The sequence below is a fragment of the Hyperolius riggenbachi genome, chromosome 3, assembly GCF_040937935.1.
Source record: "Hyperolius riggenbachi isolate aHypRig1 chromosome 3, aHypRig1.pri, whole genome shotgun sequence".
Lineage (NCBI taxonomy): Eukaryota > Metazoa > Chordata > Amphibia > Anura > Hyperoliidae > Hyperolius > Hyperolius riggenbachi.
The window spans coordinates 414,245,726-414,266,650 of NC_090648.1; the positions used below are offsets into that span (position 1 = coordinate 414,245,726).

The window sequence follows — 20,925 nt, forward strand, 5'->3', positions numbered from 1 at the left end:
ACCTACAACTCCACCGTAATAACAGTATATAAAGAAAGTATAGTTTTTGTAGAAGACCGTGTTCAAACTGACCTCCTGATGGCTGGTGTGTTTTAAATTTGATCCTACTCCAGTTCCTTTCCACACTGCAGTCCCTCAGTATGGTCCACCTGTTGTGCTATGATTGATGAAAATATAGTGTCCTTCTTTGTGTGGTTATAAAGCAGCAATAAATTGACACTTCATCTTGTAAGTCTTTTTTGCATTAAAAAAAACTACTGCATAGCCACATGATGCTGAAATCATCATGTGATCTGGCTGACCATGGATGTGGTTGGGAGGTGACTGTGGTTCAACAAAACCTTTAGTTGAATGGTGCTTAAAGGGAACCCGAGGTAAGAGGGATAAGAAGGCTGACATGTTTATTTCCTTTAAAATAATGCACATTGCTTGGCTGTCCTGCTGATCATCTGTATCTAATACTTTTAGCCATAGACCCTGAACAAGTATTCAGATCAGATGTCTGACAAATCTGACAAGATTAGCTGAATGCTTGTTTGAAGTGTGTGATTTAGACCCTACTGACCAGAAAGATCAGCAGGACTGCCAGGCAACTGGTATTGTTTAAAAGAAAATAAACGTGTCACTCGGGTTCCCTTTAAAAGGTATTGAAGCCATTTCTGTATGTGGAAGAGATGAAATTGGGCACTAGCTTAGCACCCATCCCATCTTTGTAAGTGGACAGCAATGGAAAATTAAAATTTAAAATCCAAAGTTAATTTTTACATTTTTAACTTAGGTCTCATTCACACACTTTACCCAACATTTGTAATAATACCTTATTTCAAATCTCTGTGTGTGATTCAATTGAAAGTGCACAGTGAAGCATTTTTCCCTTTTGCCCACCTTGCAAAAGCAGAATTCATGTGGGCTGCACTGGAACGTAGTTAATCAGCTTCAAAAACTAATGATTAATTACTCGGTTAATCAATCATGCTTATGTGTATCAATTATTATCCTTGTGAATCTGATTAGACCTGTGCAGTTGCTTTTCAGCACAGTAGAGTGTTTCTGCTCCTCTGCAGAGCATGGAATACTCCAATTGGAGATCACGTGTCCTTACTTGCAGATAGTGCAATAAAGCATCATATGCCTTCACCCATCCCATCACATTGACTTTTCCTATGGTGTTTCCCTTAGTGCAGAGTCAATTTGTAACTGAGTTTGCTGGAAGGGTACTGTATAGCCTATGTTCTGTGAGAGATTGCTTAACCTACTGTTCTCCCTATACATATCCTCCGCTGGCAAGGTTATCTCCTCCATGGATTTTAACTATTGTCTGTATGCAGATGACACCCAGATCTACCTCCACACCCCTGACATATCCACCACTACCATGGACAAGGTCTCCTCCTGCCTATCAGCCATCTCCTCCTGGATGTCCGCTAGGTTCCTGAAACAAACCTGAACAAAATGGAATTTATGATCTTCCCACCTCGGCCCTCCCAGATGTGAATGTCCCTGTTAACCACACTACCATTCGCCCTACCTCTCAAGCCCGCTGTCTGGGTGTCACCCTGGACTCCGCACTCTCCTTCACCCCCCACATCCAAAACCTCACAAAGTCCTGCAACTTCCACCTCTGTAACATCTGCAAGATCTGCTTTTTCCCTACCTTTCACCACCAAACTCCTCATCCATGCCCTCATAATTTCTCGCCTTGACTGCTGCAATTCCCTTCTGTCTGGTCTCCCTATGACCCAAATTGCCCCTCTGCAGTCCGTCATGAATGCGGCAGCCAGAATTATCCACTCCTCCCATCGCTCCACCACAGCGGCTCCTCTCTGTGAATCCCTCCACTGACTTCCTCTCCAGTCCAGATTCAAGATACTGTATCTGGCCTACAAATCTGTCCACAAAACCTGCCCAACCTACATTTCCAACCTTACTCAGAGGTACACACCTAGCTGCTCACTCCACTCCTCCGATGAACTTCGCCTGAGTACCCCCCGCATCACCCAATCCCATGCACACCTCCAGGACTTCTCAAAAACTGCTCCAACATTATGGAACTCCCTACCTCCCCCCCCCCCATTAGGGTTCCCCCTCCTTCAACATCTTCAAGAAGGCCTTCAAAACTTTTTACTCTGGCCTACCCCCTCTCACTAGTGCTTTAAACCCGCAGCTGAACTCTGGTCCCCTACCTTTTGTGTCCCCACCTCTGCCTCTAGATTGTAAGCCTTCAGGCAGGGTCCTCCTCCTTATGTCTCCTACCTGATCACGCACCTTCATTACTGTACACCCATCCTATGGACCTGGGTGAACTCGACCTGCCTTTATTCTCCTCCATTATCATACATGATTGGTCCATTTTCAAGATGCATAGATTTGCACACAGAATTTGCATAATCCTGCACTAAAAGACTCTGTAACGGAAAAAAGTTTCCCTGGGGGGTACTCAACTCGGGAGGGGGAAGCCTCAGGGTCCCAATGAGGCTTCCCCCTTCCCTGTAGCTGCAGGCACTCCATCGCTGGCTCAACCGAAGCGTCCCGCAATCCTGGCTCGACAAGCATGACAAGGCTTGATATATTTATCTTCCCTGGCTCCAGCGGGGGAGCTGTTGCGGCTCTCAGCACGGAGATAGGCGGAAATAGACGATCTCTGTCGGGTCTGTTATACTACGCAGGCGCAGGAGACTTGCGCATGTGCAGTAGAGCTGCCCGACAGTGATCGGCTATTTCCGCCTATCTCTGAGCGGAGAGCCGATACTGCGCCTGCGCTGGAGCCGGGAAGGTAAATATTTACATCCCCGCTGTTCAGATGGGCACAGTGAAACTGCCGTGGGGCACAGGAGGACGGGGGAAGCCTTGATAGGATCCGGAGGCTTCCCCCACCCGAGGTGAGTACCCCCCAGGGGAACTTTTTTTAGTTACAGGTTTTTTTTTTTAGTTACAGAATGATTTATATCTCATTTGACTATCCTTATCAATGGGCATATCTGCAGGGATTGAGCGTAGGAACACACTAGGCAGAATCGCATATGCGTTTTCCACTATGTGCTATGGGGAAAACTCATGCGATTCTACCTAGAGTGTTCCTTCCTTAAAGGGAATGTGTAAAGTTTTTTCACATATTTTTTGCCTTTTCACTGATTGTTACACAAATAATATACTTATTTTTTTACTTAGAGACCTGAAATATCTTGTGAGTAGGAGAGAATGTTTGCGGTACTGCTTATTGCAGAAGTAATTTGTATTGCGAGTCTCCGAACTTGGGAACTGATAATAAGGCCTGCCCTATTTTTCCCAAATGGAGGGATCTGATCTGCACTTCAGCCAAATGAGTATTTTCTTTCGATTATATTTTAGCCACACAAAGAAGTGAGGCTAGGTTCACAGTGGGACGTTATTTTCTTGTGTTAATAAAGTCGCACAACGCAGGTTACTGAACTGCAATGTTAACCCTATGTGATGTTAAAGTCGCATTGCAAATGTTGCGTTTATTGTGAAGCACTGCTGCAGTGCGTTACCTCCAAACGCAGAAGTTAAATACAGGGAAGCATACTTTTTTTTATTGCCTGTATACTCTACTGTATCTACTGTATGCAACGGTAATGCATCGTTAAGGTGCGTTGCAACTTTTTTCTTGCATTGTAATCTTGCGTTTGCGACTTTAACGTTCCATCAAAACGCAACGTCCTACTATGAATCTAGCCTGAAATTCTGAACAAAGATAACATTTGTGATACAGTATTTAATACTGTCTTTCCTAATTTAACCACGCCATGTAGAGGCTCTGTACATGTTATAGATCACAGTAGTTCTGAGGTATATCCGTATTGATTTAGAAATAAGTTATCATTACTTATGACACCAGTAGAGTGTTGTGTACCGTGTTAGCTATCCGTAAAAGCAAGCAGTTTTGAATCAGGATGTTACCATTTATTGGCTAACTTAGAAGACTCCAAGTTAGCCAATAAATAGCATCATCATTATTATGTATTTATATAGCGCCAACATCTTCCGCAGCGCTGCAGCGCTGTACAGAGTATATTTAGTCTTGTCACTAACTGTCCCTCGAAGGAGCTCACAATCTAGTCCCTACCATAGTCATATGTCTATATTGTGTAGTATATGTACTGTAGTCTAGGACCAATTTTTAGGGGGGGGGGGGGGGGGAGCCAATTAACTTATCTGTATGTTTTTGGGATGTGGGAGAAAACCAGAGTACCCGGAGTAAACCCACGCAGACACGGGGAGAGCATACAAATTCCTTGCAGATAGTGCCCTGGCTGGGATTTGAATCGGGGACCCAGAGCTGCAAGTCAAGAGCGCTAACCACTATGCCACCGTGCTGATTCAAAACTGCTTGCTATTACTTATGACACCTAAGTGATGGACACGGGGTTGTATTTTTTTAAAAAAAAAAACATTATTCTGTTTACTATGCATTTTAAAGAGAAAAAGTATATATTTTTTTCAATTTGAAACTTCTATTACTTAAAATAAACATTACACTTTTATCTGTAGCTGCAGAGGAGGACTCGGAAGCACTGATCAGTATATTCAGCCAAAAGGAGACAATGCTTACCTGTATGCTTCCACTTGTGTCTGTGTGGAGAGGGTGTAGGAAAACACGGAACTGATGCCTAATTGGTCCTCTATTGGTTGTTACAGTAAATGAGCACATAAATGAGCACAGGTGCATACTAGTACATACCCTTTGCTTATTAACCCTCTGGGCGATACAATAAGATCGCCCAGGAGGGGGCGCAGCACTTTTTTTTTAATTTTTTATTTCTTAAATCATGTAGCGAGCCCTGGGCTCGCTACATGATAGCCGCTGCCCAGCGGCATCCCCCCACCCACTCCTATCGCCTTTCGGCGATCAGAGTAAGCAGGAAATCCCGTTCAGAACGGGATTTCCTGCTGGGCTTCCCCGGTCGCCATGGCGACCGGGCGGGATGACGTCACCGACATTGTGACGTCAGAGGGAGTCCCGATCCACCCCTCAGCGCTGCCTGGCACTGATTGGCCAGGCTGCGCAAGGGTCGGGGAGGGGGCTGCGCGGCACGGCGAGCGGCGGCGATCGGAAGTTACACGCAGCTAGGAAAGTGCTAGCTGCGTGTAACAAAAAAAATTATGCAAATCGGCCCACCAGGGCCTGAGAACTCCTCCTGCGCGACATACCCCGAGCTCAGCTCTGGATTATCGCTCAGGAGGTTAAATACTGAAGACAGATATTTACAGAATCTTCAGGCCCATTTCCCATCCCTGCTGTGTTTCAATTACAAAGCACTGCAACAGGGGGACACTATGGCATTAGATTTCAATCACCGCCATACGGAAACGGTTAAAAAGAGTTAACTTGAGAAATCTATTACTTTTCACAAACGGATCATCAGGGGGCTCTGTATGGCTGATATTGTGTTGAAACCCCTCCCACAAGAAACTGTGAGGACCATGGTCCTGGCAGTTTCCTGTCTGTGAAAAGACATTGAATCTCTATGGGCCGCTACTAATTCCGGGTCGCTATGACCCGTAGTAGCACAGCTGCGCTGGGCCGGCGGTGCGCGACTTTGATCGCGCGCCTGTTGCCGGGCACTCTCTGCGCATGAGCGTGACGTCACTCATGATGTCACGCACATGCGCAGAGAGTGCCCAGCAACAGGCGCGTGATCAAGGATGTGCACTGCCAGCCCAGCGCAGCCGTACTACTCCGGGTCATAACGACCCGGATGTAGTACAGGGTGAGGGGTTCGCTGGCGAACGGTTCGGGAACCGTTCACCGACATCACTGTCTGTGAACCTTGTTGCATTGGGGGAAATAGCTGTTACTGTTTCCAACTGCCAGAAAAGCAAGCAGCAGCTACTTCTAGTGTCATCACCTGCCAGCAGTAAAAATGTCACCATGTTTTAAATGTCAGAATGTAAATCAGGGTGAAGAAAGCTTTTACAATGGGCGATCTCCCTATACCTTCCATTGAGCCAAAGCGCTCAGAAAATGGTACATGTAGCGCATTTGCATTTTCAATGATAACAAAACGCTTACATGTGAACACTGTCATAGGAAATCATTACACACGCGCTTTTAGGGCAATTTGCAAAATCGCCAGAGCTTAAAAAAATCAGCAAACACCAATAGTGTAAACAAGCCCTAAGTGTGTAGATGACAGCAGCAGTGGTGGATGATGTACCCATAATATAGTTTATATTAGATTATAATAGGTATGTGGATGCATGGAGAAGTGGTATATGACTTTCCCATGATATAGTGCATAGCTCCCAACTGTCCCTCTTTCAGAGCCCTGTCCCTCTTTCCTCCTCATTTGTTCCTCTTTCAGGACTTGTTCCTCCTTTCTTTGTAAATATATATTTCTCTACTAAAAAAATTGTTTGATTGACTTTAAACGTTATTCCCATCCTTTGATACAATACTAATTGTAAAATGTTAATATGAAGGAAAATGAACTAGGATAGAAAGGACCAGTGTGGTTTGAATTATAAAACAACATATTTTTCTTATGAAATCTTTATGGTATGCATGACTAGGGGTGTAATGGGTTGTGACAGGGGCGTGGCTTAAGTGTTCCTCTTTCTCATCTCAAAAGGTTGAGAGGTATGATAGTGTATGTTAGGTCATGATAGTTATTGTGGATAACTGGAGCAGTGGTACAGTAACATTAAAGAGTGTAACATCCCCTATGATGGCGGCTGCGGGTACGCAGGATACCTCTGCAGCCGCCTTTGTTCTCGGTACTGAGGCCTCATCCGTTCCGCTGGCGTCTAGCACGCCAGGGACGGGACTGTCAGTTGCTCATAGGGTCGCAGTCTCACGCGGGCGCGCGCGGAGACAGGACCTTTATGCTGGAAGAAGGCGCGTCAGCTGACCTGCCAGTCGGCTGACATCAGGAGAGACTCACGGCGCCCGGATTGGCTGATTGGCAGGAGCGTGGCTGTGGGCTCTCCTCGCTGCTTCATAAGCGTTCTCCGCTCACTTGCAAACTATCTGCTGTTGCGAATACGTCAGTGTTAGTGCTCAGACCTTAGACTAGTTCCGGTGTGTTTTGATCTGGGAGGAAACCAGGGATTTCACACAAGACTAGGATTATTGCCTTATTGTATTATTGATATTCTGTGTACGACTCTGGCTTATCTCTGATTGATTCTGCTCTACGTTTCTGTACTTCTGCCCATCTGATCTAAGTTGCCGAACCTCTGCCTGAATCATTACTATTCTCTTGCCTTCTGATTTTGTACTGTACCAGCCTGTCTGTTGCTGAACCTTGCCTGTCTAACCCTTCTACTCTCCAGTGATCCCTTGTCACTGGAGAGGTGCTCTGATAGTACCCACCAGCCTCTCTGGTGAGGTCTAGCTAAACTATCTAGTTACTATTTTCGGTAGTACCCACCAGCTCCTCTGGTGGGGTCTAGCTACTATTTATGAAGAAGTGGAGATCGGCACCATCTAATATATTCAGCTCAATTACTTTATTATAAATACATCTTGACAATAAAACGATGTTTCGGAGGTGGACCTCCTTTATCAAGTTCCTGTCAGTGTCTGATTAACATTGAATCATACTCTCTCTTTATATACACCACCATGGAAAATGAGCCAATCACGCCAGTGGGGTCGCCTCTGGCGACCAATCCCCTGCTGTCACGCTCGGCGGACCTGATGGGGAACTATATGTGCGCATACAGCGTGCGCACAGTCTAGGAGGAACTCTCCAGGCGGCGGGGCGGAAACGGCGCAGCCCGAGCCCACAGGGCGCACCGCCGACCAATAGGGAGACACTCAGCGTTGACATCACCATCAGGTCACGCCCCTGGATGAGGCGGACCTGATGGGGAACTGAGCGCTCCCTCGGCAGTAAAAGAACCGCCCATTGTCCGGTGACATCATCACGGAGCTACTATTTAGTTACTGTTGCTGATAGCGCTCACCAGCCCCTCTGGTGTAGGCTCCTAGCTACCCAGCTTCTATCTTGGCTAGTACCCTCCAGCTCCTCTGGTGGGGCCTAGCACAGATTGGTTGCAGATAGTATCCACCAGCTCCACTGGTGAGGTTTAGTCGAACTATTTGCCATTTCCTCTGGTAGTTCTCTCCAGCCTCTCTGGTGAGATCTACCCTCTACTGTTGCACCAAACACTATTGTCACTACATCTCTGCTTTCTATACTTGCATTATTGGTGATACTGGATTAGGGATTAGATTGTGAGCTCCTTTGAGGGACAGTTAGTGACAAGATATATATATATATATATATATATATATACATATATATACACACACACACGCACTGTACAGCGCTGCGTAATATGTCGGCTCTATATAAATACTAAGTAATAATAATAAATATTAATACTGCAGATTACCACATAATCAGGTATAGAGTCTGCATTATTGGTGATTCTGCAGATCACACAATAATCAGAGGTCTGTGTTGCTACACAAATACGTTATACAATCGTTACAAAGAGACTCTGTAACAAAATGTTGAGCATTGTTCCTATACCTGTTCTAATGTGCTCTGGCTTACTGCAGCCTTTCCTATTTGCACAGTGGCTGTGTTATCTCTGTTACATGATCTAATCTTCTCTCCTCTGTCGGGGCTGTCGGGCTCAGGCAGTCAGGCTGGAATGTGCTGTGCTGCTTGTGATTGGATAGAAGCTATACACACCCTCTCCAGGCCCCCTGCTCACTCTGTATGACTCACACACTGAGCTATTCTCAGCCTATGACTTGCTATGTCTTTTGTTTGTAAACACTTAATAAAAATGGCAATTACAAGCCAGGATTGCAGCAGGGAGTGGCAGAAACAGCAAAGAGGGGCCCAGGAGAACATAATGAATAGAATGGTATGCTTTTTATTGTAAGAATTTTACAGTACAGATTCTCTTTAACCTCCCCTCTGCCTAAAGCTATGTACTTGCCATGCAGCGGGTCCAGCGACTTCTTCTTGACGACGACGACGAGCGTGCAGTAATTTCTCTTCCAACTCATGACGGGTACGAACTGGAAGTCAATCAGTCGCGGACTCGCGGTACTTTGTGCGGAGTCGTCAGGGATCTTAAAGATCCGATCCACCATGATGGTCGTTATCAGCGCATGTCGCTCTCGTGATCGCGCGCCTGTACCCAAATCGCAAGATCGCAGAGACGACTGCTTGTCACTCAGAAAAATCACCGGTCTTTAAAATTGCATGCTGGGTACAGGCCTTAATACTAATCTCTCAGCCCCTCTGCCTTCACCTATAGGATGCAAATTCTGATAGGTTGCAAAATATGCTACAACACTACCTCTGGCTAACCTAATCCTGGGGGCTGGGGCTACCTCGGGATAACTATTACTGGGGCTACTCAATACTGGGGGGCACCTCTGGCTACGTGCTGGAGTCAGAGGGGAGATTTTTACACCCTCGCCCTGGGAGCTATGTGACCTATATATTAGATTGTGCTAGCTGTGTGGACGGATGGAACATAATATATGGCTGCCCATAATAACATTATGTACAGTAGGCTGTGCTAGGTGTGTGGATGGAAGGAAGGAGAAGTAGAGTGACACAGCTAGTGGCCAGTGTGTTTGCAGTGAGCCTCCTCCTTGCTGACTGAGTCGAGCTCTCTCCTCCCCCTCCATAGGACAGCATTAGCCATCTCGTTCTGCAGTAAAGAGTCACAGGCTCGGTTCTCTCCGGCCGCCTTGGTTGGTCTCGGTTCCCGGAATCCTCCATCCAGCCGTGCCCGGGTCCCTCTTGCAGACATGTCGGAGCAGAGCGGCAGCAGATACCAGCAGGTATGGCGGACAGGCGGGGGAGCGGGCTAGGCGAGGCCCGGGGATTGGCAGCCAGGCTGTAGTAGGCCTTGCCTCAGTGTTGTATTACAGCTTCGCACCCGGAACTGCAGAACCCGGCCTGTGGCTTCATTATAACCAGACCTGCTGCTGGCGCCGTGCACGAAGCCGCCTCAGCAGCACAGGCTGTGGGTAAGCAGGCCAGGCTGTGCTGGACCTGGCTGGGAGGTGATCAGTGCGTATCGCACAGACATATGGTACTCCCGGCTATTATATAGCGCACTGCTGCCACATCGGAATCTGTTTTTGCTTTAAATTGTAATCGTCCTGAGTCGAAATTATTTGCAGCTCTTTATTATTGGACGTAAAGTGGAGAAAGGAAGTGGAGACATCAGGCATCCCCCATGATGAGGAGATGATGCCCAGTCAGGCAGATATAATCCCAGCAGCAGGGATCATCTGGTTGCCGAGGGACAGTTTATTCCAGCAGCAGTGCTGATTAATGGCAGTAGAGCTGATCCCATTACTAGTTTGTTTTTTCCCACAGGAGTTTTGTGACCAGCACAGCTTTAGTATTATTGCTTTTCGCATGAACCTCATATTCTTTATTATTTGGAACATACATGACCATTACCGTATTCTTCCTGAATAGAAAAATTCAGCTTTGGGGTTAAGCCAACTCTTATTGGCCTATTATTATTATTATTATTATTATTAAGTATTTAAATAGCACTGACATATTACGCAGTGCTGTACAGTATATATATATAGTCTTGTCACTAAATGTCCCTCAAAGGAGCTCACAATCTAATCCCTACTATTATCATATGTCTATGTTTGTATTATGTAGTGTAAGTACTGTAGTCTAGGGCCAATTTTAGGGATGAGCCAATTAACTTATCTGTATGTTTTTGGGATGTGGGAGGAAACCGGAGTACCGGAAACCCACGCAGACACGGGGAGAATATACAAACTCCTTGCAGATGGCCAATTGGTGAATTATACCACATCCAGGTAGTATGAGGGCTAACAGGTTTTTGTGCTTGTATGGTTGAGTTGACTCAGCGGGTTTGCTCATAGGGAAGTTACGCTAACATGATTGGTTGCTGCTTCAACAGTTCTGATAGCAACCTCTACATCTTTGGTTGTACTAGGTAGTAATAACTATGCCTACACTATTCAACCAATTACACGGTTCAAGTTGTAGAGGGTGCTGTCACTGGAGACCTGTTGAAACAGCAACCAATCACTTTAGCGGAATTTACCTATGAGGTCTCCCACTGTGTCACCTCAACCATACTAGGGGCAAGATCTTGAATACTATGAATAGATAGTGCAGGTAAGCTTTCATACTACATTTAAGGCCTGTACACATGCTGGATTGATTTTGCCCGACCAGCATTGGGAGTCCCAATCCCTCAGGCGACACTGCTGGACTAAGGCTGCTGTACGGACATGTAGTCAGCTGTACGTGTTCTGTTGTAGTGCAGGGAGGTGTTGGGTCAACGGAGTGGCACAGATGTGTGGTCATGCGGTGGGCTGCATACAAAGGAATTGGCCGTTACTTGGCTGAGTGGATCCGCCTGGCTGATTGCTGCCCAGGTGGATGTTGGGGGCTGCTGTTTACACATCTGATTGTCGATTGAGGTGGCCCTTATTCACCTGAGCCAACTTTAACCTAGTGTGTGTACTGGTGGGAAAATTGGCCAATGATAATTGGATGTGTATACCTCCTTAGTGCAGGGTAAACATTAGGCCCCTTTTTACCATTCATATTGCGTTGCTATTCTTCAATTGCACTGCAATGTTCCCGAAACACAGGCATACAGTAAGAGTGTGCCTCACTTCTGTGGTAAATGCATATGTCATACAGTTAACACACTCCATGCAGTTAGTTACAGTGTCGGTGCCCGCTGGACTGCATAGCAAGCAATGTGATAGCCTTGGGCTATCATTGCTTTTGTGTCCGTATGGGCTGATTTTGTGTGATAGGAGCCCTAGGCCTCTTTTCCACGGACTGTTGATAGGCAGTGAAATGCCTCTCAAACTCTCACAACTGCTCACTGCTGCCTGGTAACTGCTTGTTGCTGCCTAGTATCTGCCTACTGCTGCCTGGTAACTACTTGCTGAGCACACAGTTCAACAGTCCTTAGAAAAGAGTGTGCTTAAAAACAAGAAGAGAATCGAGAGCCCAATATGGTGCAGTATTGTCAGGCAAAATGAAGAGTTCAATACAATTTTATGTATATATATACTCACAAACACGGGTTACCAATAGGCAACCACTTTAAATGCAGGTGGGGAGCATTAGGACCTGACCCCACTCAGGTTAAGAAGTCGCTCTCTGTAGATAGTAGATGGGGATGCACCCCTCCACCCAGGGTGGACTAGAAGATCAGCAAAAACTCGGTATACAGAGGCGCCAGAGTAAAACGTTTTAAAAACCGCTTAAAAGGAGAGGGGGATGTTAAGGTAGACTCACCTCCCTCTTGCAAAAAAAGAAAACTCACTTGAGTCTCAATAAAATAGAATTGTCAAGTAATTTATTCAACTCCACAAATGCAACGCATTTCGCGGGCGTGACCCCGCTTCTGCAGGCAAAAATGGGAGCACAACTCAGTGGGTCAAGCAATAAGTTTGAGCGCCTCTGTGAAAAGAGGCCTTAGGCCTGGTGCACACCAAAACCCGCTAGCAGATCCGCAAAATGCTAGCAGATTTTGAAACGCTTTTTCTTATTTTTCTGTAGCGTTTCAGCTAGCGTTTTGCGGTTTTGTGAAGCGTTTTTGGTGTAGTAGATTTCATATATTGTTACAGTAAAGCTGTTACTGAACAGCTTTTGTAACAAAAACGCCTGCAAAACCACTCTGAACTGCCGTTTTTCAGAGCGGTTTGCGTTTTTCCTATACTTAACATTGAGGCAGAAACGCATCCACAATCCTAAAAATGCCTCACCCCGGGAGTATGCGTTTCTGCAAAACGCCTCCCACTCTGGTGTGCACCAGCCCATTGAAATTCATTACCCAAGCGTATCTGCAGCCGCAAGCGGATTGAAAAACGCAGCCGAACCGCTCTGGTGTGCACTAGGCCCTAGGTTCTCAACGTGTGGTACGCGTACCCCAGGGGGTACTTCTGATGGTTCCAGGGGGTACTCTGGCTTGATATACTTAACCAAGAATAACAAATTTAGAGATTTAGAAAATGATAAATCTTATTTAAACAACACCAAGTTAACATTCTAGCTAGTTAAAAGCAATAGTAAATGCTTAGAAATTGTTTAGAACCAATTATCATGTACTGCAATCAAATATATATTTGTCAAGGGGTACTTGTGATAATTTTTACTATGCTAGGGGGTACTTGGTGATTACTGGGTTTTAAAAGGGGTACATACCAATAAAATGTTGAGAAACACTGCACTAGGCCTTAGTGTTGAAATAGAAAATAGCTGTATATGCAGAGAACGTTTTGAAAGTTTCTCAAAATTTGCATTGATAGTGCCAGGGGAGAATTTCTATCCAGCAGTTCAGATCTGCATGATGTAGTTTGCATCACATGTGCATGCAAACTGGAATTATTTTTACCTTCCATCTATTGAGCAAGCACATTACCAGGCATTTTTGTTTATTTATGAAACTGTTTATGAGTAATTTAGACTTCATTAATGAAAAGGGGTACTACAAAAATCTTATTTTGTGAACAGAGTTTACTTGGTGGTGTTTAGTTTGAAGACGATTGCTTTATTTGTCTGCATAAGCAAAAGCTTGCCTCCCTCAGCCAGTGATTGTTGATAATCTGGCACATGGCTATGCCTTGCCAGCTGACACTGTATGGTGTCACATGACATGAATTCTGTGTTTGTGCAAGTCTGTTTCCACAGATTGTGTCATGGAATGTTGAGTGTGGAAATACTGCTGTGGGTGAGCTGAGTTAGCATGTTTTGCATAGTTCCCTGAGGCTGTATGATGCATATGCTGCGCAAGATTGGCTTTTGCTAGTAGGGATGAACTGTGAAACTTGCAAAAATGTTTGAAAAGCACTTTTTTTTTCTGACTGAGGATACATTTGGATAACCAGAGGTAGGCCTAAATGATAAATCGAATTTAAATCGAAATCGTGATCACCAAGATCACAATTTCGGAATCGTCAAAGCGGCAATTATCGCGATCACGTCATTTTCACATGGGGGAAGTTTGAAGAAGTGTGCTTGGCAAAACTCCGGGTTCCTGTATGTCACATGACATACAGGAAGTATTCAGTGCATTAGAAGCTATGTCCAGAACTGATGCAGCTTGGGGGACAGTGGAGGCACAGAGAGACACAGAGAGAAAGAGCGGGCACAGAGACACAAAGGGGGCACGAGAGAGACCCAGGGGAGGCATAAAGAGGCAAAGGGGGTACAAAGAGACAGGAGGGAACAACTAGGCAAAGAGAGGGAACAAAGCTTGATTGGAAGGAAACCATGCATCGAATCGAAATCGCAATTTTAGACAGAAATCGTTCAATTCAATTTTTTCCTAAAATCGTTCAGGCCTAACCAGAGGTCTTCTCATGCCTTGTTGACTTAAATGCATTTAGCAAAAAGTCTCGTTGTGAACGTGCGACTTGGGCTATGTTCACACTCTTTTTTTTTTTTTTTTTTTTTTCTTCTTGCGCACTCATTCTCAAATGTGCATTTTTTGATGCATACCATACATGTTTATTTCTAGTTAAAACATACATTTCCACTTGAAATATAATATATATATACAAAACTGTGGCAATGGCATCATATTGTAATGGTTATGGTACGTTTATGTCGGCACGTAAGTGGTGCGGCGAATGCAGTGCGTGTTAATGGTTGCAGTGCAGCATACTTTGTATAATGCGCAATGCTTCTGGGGGATTTGCAATGCAACACCCCACTGTGAACATAGATGAAGGTTAGCAAGATATTTTTTTTTCTAAATAGGGCGGAAGGGGTCCAGGCTATTGTAACAGTGCAAAACGGCGCTGGAGATTTGGAGGCTGCCATAAGCCGTGATGTGAATTATGGCTACAACGGCGGGCAGACATTAATTTGGGCACTGTCAAAAGACGGAGCCCAAATTACTTTAAAAACAGCGTAATTCGGCCTCCAGCAGTAGCTGGCACCCGAATTACGGCTTTCCCCTAAGTCCATGGCAGTCTGGGGGGTAATAGTAATTAATGCCACCAGGACTCTTATAGGAGCAGGTTGAGTTGTCTTTCGGCTCCACCCTGTGCCCAAATTACCCTTCGCCGCTTTTTTTGTATGTTTGCCTTGCTATTACTTGGTGGTAGTGCGAGGGTTGGAATTCACTTATGTTGAAAATGATGGATCGATACTAGCTAATGCTATTGTACTTCTGTTGTGGTCTCTACAGCAGGGTGCCGCCTCCCACTCATCCTTCCTCCCCCCCCCTGCCGTTACAGTAACATAGAAGAGGATGCTCTATAGAGGCTTCAGGAATCTGTCAGTACAGTTATCAGTCATAATATGCCACCCCAAAAGATTTCTTCCAGTTGTTTCAGGGACAGTTATTGAAAATGTGTATGGGGCTTTCTAGAGGCCAGGTTGGTGTCCCATCAGTCAGCTGGCTTGTGGTCAGTAGTCAGGCAGCAGCATTCCAGGAGAGGAAGTCAGGTAGTTAGATTGCAGGTCTGGATGAGGATGACTTCACGTGTCAGTTGCTTTCATTATGTGCAGTACATTTCTACACCTATTTACGGGGATGCTGTCTCTTCCAGTCCCCTAGTGAGAGTACAGGTGGGAAGTTAAAATATTGCAAAATAAAAATATTTTCTACGGTATGATACATGTTGTTTTTGTATTGGATTAGAAGTTATGAATTACCGCCTTTCCCACACACATTATGCATTTAATACACAGATAGTTTCATATGGTTTCAGGCTGTAATTAGGTGGACCTGAACTCTTGCACATGACAGAAGGAAAACATCGAGAAATGCACCCTGTATGTATTTAGAGTTTAACCTGTATAATTCCCCCTCATCTGTGACTAATTACAGCTGTAATTTGATCTCTCAGTTGTGACAGCTGGCTGCCTTGGCAGAGCAGCTAATTTTTAAACATAGGATGTTAGCCCTATGTTTACTTCCATTAAAGCAGGAAGTAGACACACTGCAGACTTATTGCAGAATTTGTATCAGCTGTAACAAGGAAATGTTTTTTTCAAATAGCAATATGCTATTGCTTATATTTTAGAGCAGAAAGGAAGTTCTGAGTTCAGGTCCGCTGTAAAGCCTTGGGCACACGCTACATGGAATTAAGCCAAAGCAGTCATTTGCAGGGCTGTGGAGTTGAGGAGTCGGAGTTGGTGGCAATCTTGGGCACCCAGAGTCGGAGTCGTGGTTTCATAAACTGAGGAGTTGGAGTCGGAAGATTTTTGTACCGACTCCACAGCCCTGGTCATTTGTTTCCATCTTGGCCAAGAATCCAGCTTAAAGAGAACCCAAGCTGGGGTTATTTTGTAATAAAAAAACATACTACCTGATCCGGGGGGCAAGGACCTCCTGAAACCTTTAATGGCTTACTTTCACTTTCAGGGGTCAAGACGCTGCATACAGAGCTCAGTGCTCTCATCCGAGAAGCACAGAGCTCATAAAGGTGGGGGATAGGTGGCAAAGGTGTGGGATACAATGCTGAAGAGCCATTAAGAGGAGGTAGAGGAGTTCTGACTCCCAGACTGAGTGTTTTACAGACGTGCCTCTCCTGCAAGGGGACGCCCCTTTCCCTCGAGAATGCCGATGAGCTGTATGTTGGCAATTTTGAGGGGTCGCAGAGGGGGGGCTGAGAATGTTGTAAAGGGGACACGGCATGGCATAGAGCAGTGAAAAGGCCTTTGCGTAGCATATGTACCCTCCGGGTATACTTTGAGCAGGGTCCCCCAAGCTTGTTTGTCTGCCATGCCAGATCTTTGACAGTGAAGCATGAGTCATTGTACTCCTCCTTATCCTACCTGCCAGAAGAAACTTCACCAAGCATTATGCCATTATAACTCCTCCACCTAGCAACAGTACATGTCTCTCTGGTATACCAGTGACTAGAGTTGGGCCGAACTGTTCTACCGGCAAATAGTTCGCAGGGGTGTTCGAAATTTGCGTCTAACCCGATTTATAAAAAAAAAAAAAATTGCTTTCACAGTTTTCCTACAGACTTTAATGGAAGGCAAGCGGCCGCAAACTTTAGCGGTTAATAGAGAAGCCATCTTACGTGCTAGAAAAAACTAATTTTCAGGGTATGTTGAGGGTGACAGTGGATACAAGAGGGAAAAAAATGTCAAAAAGACCTTATAGTTTTTGAGAAAATTGATTTTAACGTTTCATAGAAAAAAATATATTTAAATGCGGTAAATGTAGCAAACCTAACGGTAGTGTAAACTTACATATGCCAAAAGAAAGGGCAATGAATTTCATGAAGGGGTTTCCAGGGGGTACGGACCCCCTGGAAAACCCTCCAAAGTTGCAACGCTTTGGCCAGGGATTGCTATACAGCTGCAATATGGCTGTATAAAGATCCCTGGCAACTTTACCTATTTTTTGAAACTTTTTTTTTTTATGTTTAGAGTGTGGGAAATTAAAATAAAAATGATGTGGGGGTCCCTCCTCCCAAGGCTCTTTAACACATTGTCCCCCAGGCAGGCTGGAATAGCCAAAATGGGGTGCCTTGGAGCCAAATTCAAAGATTTGTGTTTTTTATTTCATTTAATACTTTGTGGAAATGGGTAAGGGGTATGTTGTACCCCTATAGCCATTTCTCCTGAGAGGAGGGTGGTCATCTGGGAGTCCCCTTTAAATGACTTACGAGGCCAAAATCACTAAAAAAGTAAAGTACCTGCATGATGTTTAAATGCACGGAGGACGCCCTCTGTGCAGTTCCACCGGGTCCCCTTAGTGAAATCGCCCCCCGTGCCGCTCGCGACTGTGGGGTCGCAAGCGGCACGGGGGGGGTAATTTTACTAAGGGGACCCGGCGTAACTGCATGGGGGGCACGGATGGCGTCCTCCGTGCATTTAAACATCATGCAGGTACTTTACTTTTTTAGTGGCCTCGTAAGTCCTTTAAAGGGGACTCCCAGATGCTATCATGAAACCTGTGGGCACATAGTGCTAAAGGCCGGTGCTCTGCAACCTTAGTGCCACAACCCACTAGCAATCACAAACTTTAAATGATTGCAGTTTGTTCATAATTTTGCCCAAATGTTCCTAAAGATTTTAAAGGAATGCACAATTTAGCAAAATTCCTTCAATAAAAATCACTCAGAAAATGCTGCAGGTGGCGCGTTTGCATTTTAATACAAAATGCAAGGGATGTAGCAGTATCACCCTCATAGGGTTCCCTGTCCTATTGCTTTGCTGATTGTTGGCAATTAGCAAGCACAGTAAAAGCGCTGCTAGTGGGCCCTGGCCCTTGTTGTTTAAAGTAAGTTTACAAAGCTGTGATAGTTCATTTCATTAGTGAAGCCTCTACGCACATACAAGGACTGTCGCCCAGCACTGAAGGAAAAGCTCCTGCAGTAGATGTACACTGCAGACCACAGTGGGAACTACAACAGTGTTCAGCCAAGTGTAGATTAAAGCCACTTACACATGCGATGCCTGGCAGTTGGGATGGATAAGGAGATGCAAATAATTCAGAGTTAATGCAGTATTATGCAAATTCTGTATGCAGCTTGAAAATAGACCAGTTGAATTCCACCTGGACAGAGGTTGATTTGGTCCATCTTCAAGCTGTATAAATTTCCATAATCCTGCATCAACTCGGAACTATTTGCATCTCATTGACCTTATGTACCAGGCCGGGATCACGACTCAATCCCTGAGGCAATAGTACGTCACTGAAGGGGAGGCTTACAAGGCTGACAGATGCCTGTAGTCACACTGTGTTTTCGCCTAAACACCCCAGTGTTCTCCCCAGAATTTTTTTCCAGCCGGGTGGCATGAAATAGTAGCCGGGTGGCATGAAAAAGCAGCCGGGTGGGACGAGATGAAAATGCAGGGCAACTCTGCTTACAGCATATTAGGAGGTGAGGAGGTGAGCCGATGACAGCCGGGTGGTCACCAAATCTAGCCGGGTGGAGCACCCAGCTAAAAGAGCCTGGGGAGAACACTGCACCCCCAAAATAATAATTCCAGGTGATGTAAGTAGACTGTGTGCACGTACCTTAACTATGACCACAGTGCTCTATGTATGTGTCTGAGCAGTGAATGATCAATGGCAGATGTTTGAACTGTGCTGGGAAACCTTGTGTAGAGGCCTGAGGCCGTAGGAGTGTTTTGTTGTAGATGGGTGATGGGTCGAGTTGTGGAAACAGTTATTTGCCTTTGTAAACTATTCACAGTAAAATGAGATAAGACTTGTGTGCATATATAAATATATGTAATGAATCCATTTGAAAAGATAAAAGCCCATCTACCAGCACAAGTCATGTGGCAGAGTTTTTTTTGTTTTTTGTGAGCACAAGTAATGTGACCGAGTGTTGTGTTTGTTTTTGTGTGTGTGTGTGTGTGTGTGTGTATGTGGTCCTTTATCACTTCTGTTACCTGTCAGTTTTCGTACTCGCAGCAAAGCTTTCAGAGCTGCAGGCTATGATATTACACAGCTTTGCTTGTGCCTCATTCTCTTGCCATCTGAACCACATGGTTGTTTTTAATCCACGTAGCAGCACATGTGTTTTTTTTTTTTTTTTCCCCATTCACGAGCCAATAGAACAACATTATATAAACAGGAAAGGAGGTACCAAACCTACCATATAAAATATTAAAATCAATGTGAAATAGTGGACTTTTCTCCAAAGAACTGCAATAGCTGTAATAAGGGTAAGTTTATTAAGCTCATGACCCAGCAGTCTAAGGGCTGGTTCACACGGGCGTCTGCTGAGCTTTTGCTTGGCATTGCGTTCAAACGCCAGCGTTTAAACGCCAGCGTTTAAAAGCTAGCTTTTGAAGGCTTTTGAAAAGCGTTCAAGGCTAGCAGTTCTGGTCTCTGCTATTGTTTCCTCGCGTTTACTGCCTCTGAAAGCAGCATGTTGCTTTTGAGACTAGACGCAACGCTGGGATCTACTGCCAGGCTTTCATGAAAGCCTGCAAAAGCCAGCTCTAAACGTTCCCATTCACTTGCATGGAATGGCAGTAGATCCCAAAAAACGCTGCGTCTGAAACGCTGCGTTAAACGCCACAAAAACGCCCGTCTGAACCAGCCCTAACACTCCCACTTCTTCAGGCGTACAATGAGCCTAATGGCTGGATCAAGATCTACGTGCCTCCATTCAGAACAGGATTGGTTAACTAAAGTGCTCACTTTGGTTCGTGCACATTACTGCAGCTCCCAATTCCTTACATGTTAAAAGGAACCCGAAGTGTGAGACCTATGGCAGCTGCCATATTTATTTCCTTTTCAACAATACCAGTTGCCTGGCTGTTTTGCTGATGTTTCCGGTCAGTAAGGTCTAAATAACCCTCTTGAAACAAGCATGCAGCTAATCTTGTCAGATTTGATATTTGATCTGCATGCTAGTTCAGGGTACGTGGCTTAAATATTAGAGGCAGAGGATCAGCAGGACAGCCGGGCAATGCGCATTATTTAAAAGTAAATAAACCTTTTGACCCCTATACCCCTGATATTTTAGGTTCCCTTTTAAGTAGCCCATTCTGTGGCCTGACGTGACCCATGTGAAGTTTTTAACCTTAAGGGTCGCACACACTAGACATGAGCACTGCCACACTCAGTACTTCCATTGCATTGCCTGCTGGTGGTCTAAAGTGCGGGTGTGCCAATCATCATCTGACTGGCACTGCAGTACACTTTCTGGAACAATATGTGCTGTGGGACATTTCTGTGGCAGTGCCCAGTGGACAACAAAACAATAGACCTGTGGGTAAGGCCCATAGCAAAGTGTGTGGACATTGTGTATCACTGGCCTACTGCGTTAAAATGCAGGGCAGAGCACATAGTGTGAAGGGATCCTTATCACAACTTGCAGGCTAGGTTTTCAGAATCCCTTATGCTGGGAATACACCTTACAATTTTATGTTAGATTTTCTGTTAAGCCTCATCTATACGGTACAATTTTCCGTCACATCCAGATCTATTAGACGGATCTATTAGATAATTTCCAATCGGATTGCAGTAGAT

General features: G+C 45.1%; 1 protein-coding gene across 2 annotated transcripts in view; it reads left to right on the forward strand.

Annotated features, from left to right (window-relative positions):
* Positions 1-9,609: 9,609 nt before the first annotated feature.
* Positions 9,610-20,925, forward strand: part of NDFIP1 (Nedd4 family interacting protein 1) — a 68,751-nt gene continuing 57,435 nt past the window's right edge. Inside the window, exon 1 of one of the 2 annotated variants that reach the window (XM_068277488.1) lies at positions 9,610-9,778. In XM_068277488.1, the coding sequence (XP_068133589.1) occupies positions 9,746-9,778 (33 nt within the window). In that variant the 5' untranslated portion in view covers positions 9,610-9,745. The remainder of the gene's footprint in view (positions 9,779-20,925) is intronic. The other variant, XM_068277489.1, reaches the window with a different exon arrangement.